This window comes from Bombina bombina, chromosome 2 (genome assembly GCF_027579735.1).
Source record: "Bombina bombina isolate aBomBom1 chromosome 2, aBomBom1.pri, whole genome shotgun sequence".
In the NCBI taxonomy this organism is placed as follows: Eukaryota; Metazoa; Chordata; class Amphibia; order Anura; family Bombinatoridae; genus Bombina; species Bombina bombina.
The window spans coordinates 1,185,129,808-1,185,142,337 of record NC_069500.1 but is presented as its reverse complement, the minus strand read 5'-3'; the positions used below and the strand labels follow the sequence as shown (position 1 = coordinate 1,185,142,337).

General features: G+C 37.3%; 1 protein-coding gene across 1 annotated transcript in view; it reads left to right on the top strand.

Moving 5' to 3' along the window:
• The window catches only part of LOC128647469 (EF-hand calcium-binding domain-containing protein 6-like), a 299,277-nt gene that overhangs the window by 228,421 nt on the left and 58,326 nt on the right, over positions 1 to 12,530 (top strand). Inside the window, exons 17-18 of the mRNA XM_053700255.1 lie at positions 4,228 to 4,313; positions 4,978 to 4,993. Coding sequence (XP_053556230.1) covers positions 4,228 to 4,313; positions 4,978 to 4,993 — 102 coding nt within the window. The remainder of the gene's footprint in view (positions 1 to 4,227; positions 4,314 to 4,977; positions 4,994 to 12,530) is intronic.

Sequence of the window (12,530 nt, the reverse complement as noted above, 5' to 3'; positions counted from 1 at the left end):
GAAAGTTGCTTAAAATTGTATGCTCTATCTGAATCATGAAAGAAAATTTTTGGGTACAGTGTCCCTTTAAGTCTGTTGCTCCTCCTTGGAGCCTTAACTTCGTTCTTCAAGTTTTGCAGCAGACGTTTGAGCCATTGCATTCCATAGATTTTAAGTTATTATCTTCGAAATGTTTTGTTTTATTTTTCTATTTCCTCTGCTCTGAGAGTTTCGGAATGCTTGGCTTTGCAGTGCGATTCACCTTATTTTATATTCATGGTGTTAAGGCCGTTCTTTGTACCATTTTGGGTTTCTTCCTAAAAATGGTTAAATCGGGATATTGTAGTTCCTTCTTTATGTCCTAATCTTTCTTCATATAAGGAACATTTGTTGCACAACTTTGATGTTGTGCATGCTCTAAGATTCTACCTACAGGCGACTAAAGATTTTCGCCAGTCCTCTGCCCTGTTTGTTTGTTTCTCTGAAAAGCTTCTGCTACTTCTCTTTTCTTTGGTTGAGAAGTATAATTCATTTTGCTTATGAGACTGCTGGTCAGCAGCCTCCTAAGAGATTTACAGCTCAATTCACGAGGGCTGTCTACTCTTCTTGGGTTTTCAAGAATGATTTTTCTGTGGAACAGATTTGCAAGGCTGCAATTTCTTTTTAAATTTGATTATTTTGCTTGGCTGAGGCTTCTTTTGGGAGATAGGTTCTTCAAGTGGTGGCACCTTCTGTTTAGGTCTACCTGTTTTGTCCCTCCCTAGTCATCTGTGTCCTCTAGCTTCGGTATTGGTTCCCAACAGTAAATGATAATGTCATGGACTCACCATATCTTAGGAAAGAAAACGAAATTTATGCTTACCTGATAAATGTATTTATTTCCAGATACAGGGAGTGCAGAATTATTAGGCAAGTTGTATTTTTGAGGATTAATTTTATTATTGAACAACAACCATGTTCTCAATGAACCCAAAAAACTCATTAATATCAAAGCTGAATATTTTTGGAAGTAGTTTTTAGTTTGTTTTTAGTTTTAGCTATTTTAGGGGGATATCTGTGTGTGTAGGTGACTATTACTGTGCATAATAATTAGGCAACTTAACAAAAAACAAATATATACCCATTTCAATTATTTATTTTTACCAGTGAAACCAATATAACATCTCAACATTCACAAATATACATTTCTGACATTCAAAAACAAAACAAAAACAAATCAGTGACCAATATAGCCACCTTTCTTTGCAAAGACACTCAAAAGCCTGCCATCCATGGATTCTGTCAGTGTTTTGATCTGTTCACCATCAACATTGCGTGCAGCAGCAACCACAGCCTCCCAGACACTGTTCAGGGAGGTGTACTTTTTTCCCTCCTTGTAAATCTCACATTTGATGATGGACCACAGGTTCTCAATGGGGTTCAGATCAGGTGAACAAGGAGGCCATGTCATTAGATTTTCTTCTTTTATACCCTTTCTTGCCAGCCACGCTGTGGAGTACTTGGACGCGTGTGATGGAGCATTGTCCTGCATGAAAATCATGTTACTCTTGAAGGATGCAGACTTCTTCCTGTACCACTGCTTGAAGAAGGTGTCTTCCAGAAACTGGCAGTAGGACTGGGAGTTGAGCTTGACTCCATCCTCAACCCGAAAAGGCCCCACAAGCTCATCTTTGATGATACCAGCCCAAACCAGTACTCCACCTCCACCTTGCTGGCGTCTGAGTCGGACTGGAGCTCTCTGCCCTTTACCAATCCAGCCACGGGCCCATCCATCTGGCCCATCAAGACTCACTCTCATTTCATCAGTCCATAAAACCTTAGAAAAATCAGTCTTGAGATATTTCTTGGCCCAGTCTTGACGTTTCAGCTTGTGTGTCTTGTTCAGTGGTGGTCGTCTTTCAGCCTTTCTTACCTTGGCCATGTCTCTGAGTATTGCACACCTTGTGCTTTTGGGCACTCCAGTGATGTTGCAGCTCTGAAATATGGCCAAACTGGTGGCAAGTGGCATCTTGGCAGCTGCACGCTTGACTTTTCTCAGTTCATGGGCAGTTATTTTGCGCCTTGGTTTTTCCACACGCTTCTTGCGACCCTGTTGACTATTTTGAATGAAACGCTTGATTGTTCAATGATCACGCTTCAGAAGCTTTGCAATTTTAAGAGTGCTGCATCCCTCTGCAAGATATCTCACTATTTTTGACTTTTCTGAGCCTGTCAAGTCCTTCTTTTGACCCATTTTGCCAAAGGAAAGGAAGTTGCCTAATAATTATGCACACCTGATATAGGGTGTTGATGTCATTAGACCACACCCCTTCTCATTACAGAGATGCACATCACCTAATATGCTTAATTGGTAGTAGGCTTTCGAGCCTATACAGCTTGGAGTAAGACAACATGCATAAAGAGGATGATGTGGTCAAAATACTAATTTGCCTAATAATTCTGCACTCCCTGTATGGTGAGTCCACGTCCCCGCATTTTTTTAAGACAGTTAATTTTTTACTAAACCTCAGGCACCCCTACACCTTGTGTTACTCCTTTTTTCTCCATTTCTCTTCGGTCGAATGACTGGGGTTTGTGGGAAGGGGAGTGATACTTAACAGCTTGGCTGTGGTGCTCTTTGCCTCCTCCTCCTGGCCAGGAGTGATATTCCCAACAGTAATTGATGACATCATGGACTCATCATATCCGGAAAGAGAGAAATTTATCAGGTAAGCATAAGTTTTGTTTTTTGCACATAAATACGTTTTTAGGAATAGAGTGAGACACCTTATTTTGTTTTATATCTCACCCCACTATATGAATATTTATATGTTTTTTCTTAAAAAATTCTAATAAATTATTTAAATTAAAAAAAAAAAAGAATTAAAGGAATATAAAACCAAAAATTTTCTGTTGTGATTCAGACAGAGCATACCATTTTAAAAAAGTTTCCAATTTAAGTCTTTTATCAAATTTGCTTTGTTTGCATCATATTCTGTGTTGAAGAGATACCAAGGTAGGCATCTGGAGCACTAAATGGCAATAAATAGGATAACATTCTTGCAAAACTACTGCTATAAAGTACTCCAGAATGGGCCGGCTTCTAAGCATACGTCCCTGCTTTTCAACAAAAGATACAAAGAAAAGTTGATAATATTTGAAAATTAGAAAGTTGTCTAAAATCGTATGCTCTGTCTGAATCATGAAAGAAAAAAAATTGGGTTTCATATCCCTTTAATGTTCTGTATGTGGCACCTGGAAGGGTAAAACATATCTCTGTCACATGTTTACCTCCAATGGCTTAAATATTGGTGTATATGTAGCTATTTGTGTGATATTAATTTAAAATTAAACATTGTGGGGTTGTCACTCTAGTAGGCCATTGGTAACTGTCCCTAATATGGCTCAGCAGAGGAGATAGGATAAAAAACATGCTTTTAATAAAGGGTGAATTGTGCAACTTTTTTGTCTCGTGTAACAGTTAACCATAGCTCTGAAGTTGTGCTATCCCGACGTGCCTTAAATTAAATTATGCTCAAGCGAACAAGTTTACTTTCAACTCGTAATATGCCACGTTAAACCCCAAAATACGTAAAACTAGTAAACCAAACAGTACTGGTGAGGTGTCCTACCAAGTTAGTTCACTTTATCCCTGTAGGCCAGGCTTTCCTTGCCATGAATGAAAAAAGTACAAATATTAGGTTATTATTTACTGACAATACATGAAAGCAAAGTATCAATGACTTCTTGGAGGAAGACACAATATATTTGTATTAATATTAGCTTTATGGGAGCTATTTCTGGACATATTTAGCAACAATGTTTTGCTATGCTCAGAGCTGATATACTATAACATTATTCCTTGCCTGTGATAGAAAAATCATTGCTTTTGATCAATGTGTTTTTTAATACCTTATTTAGGATTACTCAATAATCTACACTGTCAAGCAATAAGGCACACCTACCTTAATAATGCAGTAGCCTTCACTATATAAACAACATTTTTTTTATGCATTAAATTGTCTTATTTATTTCCAAATCACTTTAAAAACTCTAGCATTTGTTTTTGGTGTTGATAGTGTCCATGTGTAAAAATAAAATTACATCTCACGTGATTTTTACATTTACAAAAAATATATAAATAGCTTTATTTTTTTCATCTTACACTTTCACAGCCTGACAGTGTAAGATGAAGGTAAATAAATATCTATCTATATATATCATCAATATAGAAATCATATACTTACAATACATTTTTCCCATCTGTAGAGTCTCCTACATTGAATTTTTGACGCCATTTGTCACACGTCGGCAAACATGGAAGAATAAAAGCAATATGGTAGCTGTTATGCAGAGTTCTCGGGAAGAAGCTGACCCATCCAGTTCATATCCTGAAGATCTAGGAACTTTGACTTCCAGAATGCGCAAAAAGGTACTCTTCAGATTATTGCTTCTGGGTAATTAGTTTGGGGAACTTTTTCCATTTAAGTGTGGTCGTGCAAACTTTATTTACATAGTAGATGAGGTTGAAAAAAAGACCGAAGTCCATCGACTTCAACCTATAAAAAAATCTAAAATATTTACAAAAAAGCTCCAGTTGAATCCCATTAAAAGGTGACCCATTTAACACAATCAATAATATCCTTAATTCTGTTTCTAGCCAGAAATGTATCCAACCCATTTTTAAATTTATCTAAGGTATTGGCATTCACTACCTCCTTTTGTAATGAGTTCCACAATTTTATTGCTCTTACAGTGAAAAAACTTTTCCGTTGCAGGAGATTAAATCTCCTTTAGTCCAGCCTTAAATTGTGACCTCTTGTCATAAACAATTTTCTTGGAATAGAGCTTCTGCCATCTCTGTATATGGGACTTGAATATATTTATATGAAGTAATCATGTCACCTCTCAAGACCCAGATTGGCTAACCTATCCTCATAGCTTAAATTCTCCATTCCCCTTATTAGCTTTGTGGCCCTTCTCTGAACTTATTCTAGTTCTGCAATGTCTTTTTTTGAGATCAGTCCCCAGAACTGCACTCCATACTCAAGGTGAGGTCTTACCAGGGATTTATATAGTGACAAAATTATGCTTTCCTCCCTTTCATCAATGACTCTTTTAATACATGCTAGTATCTTATTAGCCTTAGAAGCCGCTGCCCTGCATTGTGCACCCATCTTTAGCTAGTTATCTATTACTACTCCTAAATCCCTTTCCACCTCTGTTCGGCTAAGTCTAGTCCCATTTACATAATACATTGCCTGCTTAATTTTACTTCCAAAATGTAGAACCTTGCATTTTCTAGTATTAAGTCTCATTTTCAATTTACCTGCCCATATTTCTAAGTTTTGCAGATCCTCTTGTAAAGCAAATTCATCCTCCTCTGACCTAATGACCTTACATAACTTTGTATCATCTGAAAAAAATAGAGATGTTGCTATTTAATCCTTGCTCCAAGTCATTAATAAAAATATTTAAAAGAACAGGACTCAGTACTGATCCCTGGGGGACTCCACCGATTACCTTTTTCCAATCTGAGTATGTTCTATTTACTACTACTCTTTGTTTCCTTGTCTTTTATACAGTTATTTATCCAGGAGCTAACATTCTCAGCTATTCCCAGTCCCTTAATTTTGTGCATTAATCATTCATGTAGCACTGTATCAAACGCCTTTGCAAAATATATCACATCAACTGATTCCCCTTTATCTATATTTTTACTTATTTCCTTGCAGAATCTTATTATGTTAGTTTGACATGATCTATTTCTCCCAAAACCATGCTGATTTAAACTCATTATCTTGTTTATACGGATATACTCATTAATATAATCCCTTTGAGTAACTTCCCCACTATTGATGTCAGACTAACTGGTCTATAGCTTCCTGGATCAGCCCTGCTCCCTTTTTAAAGAGTGGCACCACATCAGCTTTATGCCAGTCCTGGCGTACTTTGCCTGAGAATAATGAGTCTTGAAAAATTAAGAGTAGAGGTCTGTCTATAACAGAGCTAAATTCCCGTAAAACCCTTGGGTGTATTCCATCTGGATGATCTATCTTTTTAAAAACCTAACATTCTGGAGTAGACTGTTCCTTTTTTAGTGTTGGCGATGTGGGTGGGTGGCAGATTAGGGGTTAATAGGAGTAATATAGTATTTGTGATGTGAGAGGGTGGTGGTTTAGTAGTTAATAGTACGTTTATGGGTGTTAGTGTACTTTGTAACATTTTATTTATGAGTTTTGTGAAACATTTTTGTTTTGCAAAATCTATAACTACTGGTCTCAGATTGCGGAATGGCTCACGGCAGTATAGACCATAACGCAAGAATTTTAGCCGGACCGCACAACCTGTAATACAGTGGTAAGGAAAATCCCGCACTCAAACGTCATTTTTTGAGTGCGGAATGGACGTTGCGTTACAGGCTAAAATGCTTGCAGTATAGCTATACCACCGCAACTTGTAATATGCATTACCTGCCATTCCCTATTTGTATCAATAATTAAATTGTACACAGAAATTATTGTTGAGTTCTCTGTATAATACAATTATCAAATATTGGGAAATTACTTAAGTAGTGCCATTGATTTTTAATTTAGAAAAAGCAAAAAGAAAGAAGATTCCACAAAATAAGTGCAATCTCAAAGTCTAGGATACAAAGCACATATAGACACAGGACCAGAAGATTCAATGCAAAAACAATAATTCTTTATATGTGAATATGTATATAAAGTGCATAAAAGAACACACATGTATGTACAATTCAAAGCATACAATACATCAACCATACAAATACATTCATACTCATAACAGTAAAAAGGGGTACCCCAATTGAGCAGCAAGAAATGTTCAACTTATTATTAATAAGGTGCACCATATGAGTCCAGAGACTGTAATTTCCAATTTTAACAAAATATTGGAGCAAACTTTAGGATGCTTTTGAGTACATGCAGTTAATTGCATAAGCCAACCATCATAGATCAGAAATTGCACAGGAAAAAACTTTGAAATCATGCAGTTAGTTGAATAAGCCAGATGTCATGAAGCAAGAGTCATAGCGTTATTGCAAAAGATCGTCAGTGCAATATAGATTAATATGTTAGGCTCATAAAGCTCAGTCCTGTCCAAACATCCAGATGTTCTGTGTAAATGTTAGCAGTCAAGCAGTAAAGCAAAGTTCATTCCTTATCAGTATTGCAACAATAACAAAGCGCAGTCTCTGTAGCAAGAGCTCAGTTGCAATAAAAAGGATATAAGTACTATACACATTTCATAGGTGCATTTTCACTTATTGAACAGAAAGCCATAAAGTCACTTTGCAAATATATATGCTTCATAAGCACATCGCCACTTATCATAGACAGGTAATCACATACCAGCCGCATCGAGCGGCATGCTTGTATTTGGAGCAACGTGATCCTCATCCGTCTGTGAGTATATTGTCAAAAGCGGCACAGTGTCCCAATACAAAGATTCTTGATACTTGCTTTCAAAAGGGGTAACTCTCCCCTTGAGTGGGGTTTAGGTGTTAGACCCCACTCAAGGGGAGAGTTACCCCTTTTGAAAGCAAGTATCAAGAATCTTTGTATTGGGACACTGTGCCGCTTTTGACAATATACTCACAGACGGATGAGGATCACGTTGCTCCAAATACAAGCATGCCGCTCGATGCGGCTGGTATGTGATTACCTGTCTATGATAAGTGGCGATGTGCTTATGAAGCATATATATTTGCAAAGTGACTTTATGGCTTTCTGTTCAATAAGTGAAAATGCACCTATGAAATGTGTATAGTACTTATATCCTTTTTATTGCAACTGAGCTCTTGCTACAGAGACTGCGCTTTGTTATTGTTGCAATACTGATAAGGAATGAACTTTGCTTTACTGCTTGACTGCTAACATTTACACAGAACATCTGGATGTTTGGACAGGACTGAGCTTTATGAGCCTAACATATTAATCTATATTGCACTGACGATCTTTTGCAATAACGCTATGACTCTTGCTTCATGACATCTGGCTTATTCAACTAACTGCATGATTTCAAAGTTTTTTCCTGTGCAATTTCTGATCTATGATGGTTGGCTTATGCAATTAACTGCATGTACTCAAAAGCATCCTAAAGTTTGCTCCAATATTTTGTTAAAATTGGAAATTACAGTCTCTGGACTCATATGGTACACCTTATTAATAATAAGTTGAACATTTCTTGCTGCTCAATTGGGGTACCCCTTTTTACTGTTATGAGTATGAATGTATTTGTATGGTTGATGTATTGTATGCTTTGAATTGTACATACATGTGTGTTCTTTTATGCACTTTATATACATATTCACATATAAAGAATTATTGTTTTTGCATTGAATCTTCTGGTCCTGTGTCTATATGTGCTTTGTATCCTAGACTTTGAGATTGCACTTATTTTGTGGAATCTTCTTTCTTTTTGCTTTTTCTAAATATGTTTTTCTAGGTTGCACTATAGCGTTTATTACTATTATTTTAGGTGAGCTTTACTTAAAAAAAAAAAAAAAAAAAAAAAAAAAAAAAACCCTGTTTTATAGTTTATTGATTTTTAATTGTCGGAATTTGTTTGTTCCTATTATACCTAATACAAATATCCAAGTTCCTCACTGAACCTTTTTGAGACATTCATTAAGCTCACACCTCCAGTCCAGTATGTCTCTCAACGCTAGCTGCAAGGCTCAAAATACCACTCTCTTCTGCTGATATAAAACCCACCATTAACAGAATATCAATCCCAAAGGTATTAATACTAAACAGGCTAGAAGTTTATTATTTGCCAAAATAAAAAGTGCTGTGCTACTTAAAATATTAAAACCAATTTGCTCCATAAAAAATATTAAAACTGTTTCTTCAGAAGAATAATCTTCAATATACAACACAACTTATTAGTGCATGTGTAAAAACGACACCAATAAGATTGTTCAACAGGTGCAGTACATAATAGGGAGTTCTCCAAATTTCAGAATATCTGACGTCACCATTGTGAATATAAAGAAATAACTGGTAGATCTTTTACAAATAATGTAAATGATAATAACAAATAAAGCATTTTGCACAAATGAGGTATTAAACCTTTTGAGTATATATAAATGTGGTAGAAGATTATATGGAATGTGTGTATTAATTCCTTTTGATCATAAATTATCAAAGAGGAATTTAAGATTAAATCCCATTTGACTTGTGATTCACAATTTTTGATATATTTGTTAGAATGTCCAATATATAGGGAGAACCTCTAGACCTATTAGAAAAGATGGGGAAACATGTAAGTACCTGAAAAAAACTACTTTTTAGTATTAGTACTATTTTTAGTATCATTCCCTAGAACACATAGCTACATTTTGGGAATACAACAGATTTATTCCTCTAAAACAAAGGGAAACTTATTGACACAGACATGGATATAGCTAAGGATCCAGATTACAGGATAGGATATAGGTATGTTAAGAGTATATTTATGATATATATGTTCACATGTGAAGTAGGGGACAATTTGTATAATTATTCAAACAATAGTATATTATGTTATAAGCAACACTTTATTACATGTTGTCAAGTGGATTGCTTGAAATACACTACACTTACCAGTGTGAGATATATAGTTTATATCACAGGTAAATTTATAAGCATTGTGGAAATATATTAGATACAGATAATTAGGATTGGATGACTGACAAGAGGTGGATTTACTCCTATCGTCTTATTAAAAATAGGAGTATATTAGGTATAATAATAGAGCTCCAGATTATGTTAGTCTGAGGGATGGATAAGATTCACCATGGTTACGTTAGTATAAGAATATATTCTGTAATGTGGAAAACTCCCTGTTACGTACTGCACCTTTTGAACAATCTTATTGGTGGTGTTTTCAACTTAAGCACAGAGGAACTGTTATGGGTGTTATGTTTAGCTTATATGCAACTCTATGATTTATTTCTATTGCACTTGTTTCCTGTTTGGCATTTCCTGTTCCTGTTGATCCTCTGACTAGGCCACTGACAAAACAGCAAATCCTAAGTGTCTATAGTGATGTGTTTGATGGCCCAGTAGGATCTGTTCCAGTTAAGGTACATTTTGAACTTTATCCTAGCATTCCACCAGTACAATATGCCCCACGCAATGTTAAGCCGCAGGTCAAATCACAACTGGATAAGTATGAAGCTGAATGACATCTTACTTCAGTATCAGAGCCTACAGATTGGATAAGCAACATGGTAGTTATTAGCAAGCCTGAGACGATCAGAATTTGCATTGATCCCAAGTTTCTGAACATGGCACTGAAACGGCCACACTTCTTAATGCCAACACTTGACGACGTTTTGCACAAACTACCCAAAGCATGGGTTTTTACACTTGTTGATGCGAGAGATGCCTTTTTACTGTGAAACTGGATGAAAAGAGTAGCTACATGACCATCTTCTGGACTCCTTGGGGCAGAAAGAGATGGCTGAAACTGCCATTTGGAGTCTCTGTAGCACCGGAGGTGTATCAGCGAAGCAGCATGAACTATTATGTGGGCTCCACGGAATTGAGCCAATAGCCGATGACATTCTTATAGTTGGCTGTGGTAATACAGATGAAGAATCTGAGCATGACCATGATGAGAATCTAACAGCGCTACTGGATCGTTGCAGGCAGGTGATGCTGAGACTCTGCGTAAAGAAATTGCAGTTCAAGGTGCAAGAAGTTTGTTTCCATGGAAATATCCTGTCCTCACAAGGATTAAAAGCTGACCCAGATAAGATTAGAGCCATTGTGGACATGCCACAGCCTGGTGACACCAAAGCGGTACAGCGTTTTATTGGCTTTGTCACATACCTAGCGAAATTCATGCCGCACTTGTCTGAGGTGTGTCAGCCATTGAGAACACTTCTGGACAAAGATGCAGTTTGGCACTGGCTTCCCAAGCATGACCAGGCAGTGGAGGAGATAAAACGTTTGGTCACGCTGCCCCGGTGTTGAAATATTATGATGTCGCAAAGCCTGTCACAATACAAAGTGACTCAAGCAAAAATGGCCTAGGATGTTGTCTGTTGCAAGAAGGTCAGCCAGTTGCATATGCGTCCAGAGCTCTTTCGTCAGTCGAGCAGAATTATGCTCAAATGGAAAAGGAATGTTTAAGCATTGCGTTTGCTTGCAGGCGTTTTCATCATTCTCTTTATGGCTGGGATACAATCAGAGCTGAAACTGATCACAAACCACTAATAGCCATATTCAAAAAGCCCCTTTTATGTGCTCCCAAGCATTTGCAGGGCATGATGTTTACATTGCAGCATTACAACCTCAATGTTGTCTACTAGCCAGGATGTGAAATGTATATCAGTGATACCCTGAGCAGAGCTACAATGGATCATGTGGCACCCGGAGGTGAGCATGAGCATCATACAGTTTGTTTGCTGCAACAGGAACAAACTTTCTTTGCTGAAGTCAATCAAGCAGACTATCTAAATGTCATGGATCAGAGGCTACATCAGCTCATACAGCACACAGACAGAGATGCAACTTTACAAGCACTGAAGTCTATTGTTCTGATTGGTTGGCCAGATGAAAAGGATGCAGCACCTGCAATTGTGAAGGAATATTGGTCCTTCAGAGATGAGATCAGCGTACAAAATGGTATCTTATACAAAGGTCCAAGAGTCATAATACCAAAGTCACTTAGAGCAGAGATGTTATTACGCATACACTCAAGTCACATTGGGGGTGAGGCATGCTACAAACAAGCACGTGATACTCTTTACTGGCTCAACAAGCAAGGTGAAATCAAAGACTTTGTCAGCAATTTTCCCACTTGCAATTAATATGCACATTTGCAACAAAAAGAAACCATGATGTCACATGAGATACCTACACGTCCTTGGCAGATTGTCAGTATAGACTTATTCAACTACACAGGAAAAGAATATCTGATATTAGTTGATCATTACTCAGACTTCTGGGAAATTGAACTTCTTCCTGACTTATCCACTGAAACTACAGTTAAGAGGTGCAAGGCTCAGTTTGAACGTCTCATGGACAACCAGATAAAGTGATCTCTGATAACGGCCCTCAGTTCGCAAGCTTACAATTCAGGAAATTTGCCACTGAATGGGAGTTTGAGCATGTGACTTCTTCACCATGTCATCCACAGTCTAACGGCAAAGCTGAATCTGCTGTGAAGTTTGTTAAAAATGTATGCAAGAAAGCACAAAGTGATGGTAAAGACCCGTGGAAGGCCATCTTACATTGGAGAAACACTCCAACCAAGGGCATGGATAGTAGTCTGGCACATAGACTGATGTCAAGGAGATTAAAGACCTCCTTACCATTTGCCAACAAGTTACTTGAACCCTCTGTGATACATGGTATACCAGAAAAGTTACGACTTAAGAGGCAAGTGTTCAAGGCACGATATGACACATCTGCCAGAGATTTGCCTGAATTGAATATTGGGGAACAAATCTGTATGAAACCCCTGCTTGGAGATCGAACAAGTCGTTGGAGAAAGGGTACCTGTCTGCAAAAGTTGCACCATGCTCCTATCTTGTGGACATTGAAGGAACCCTCTAT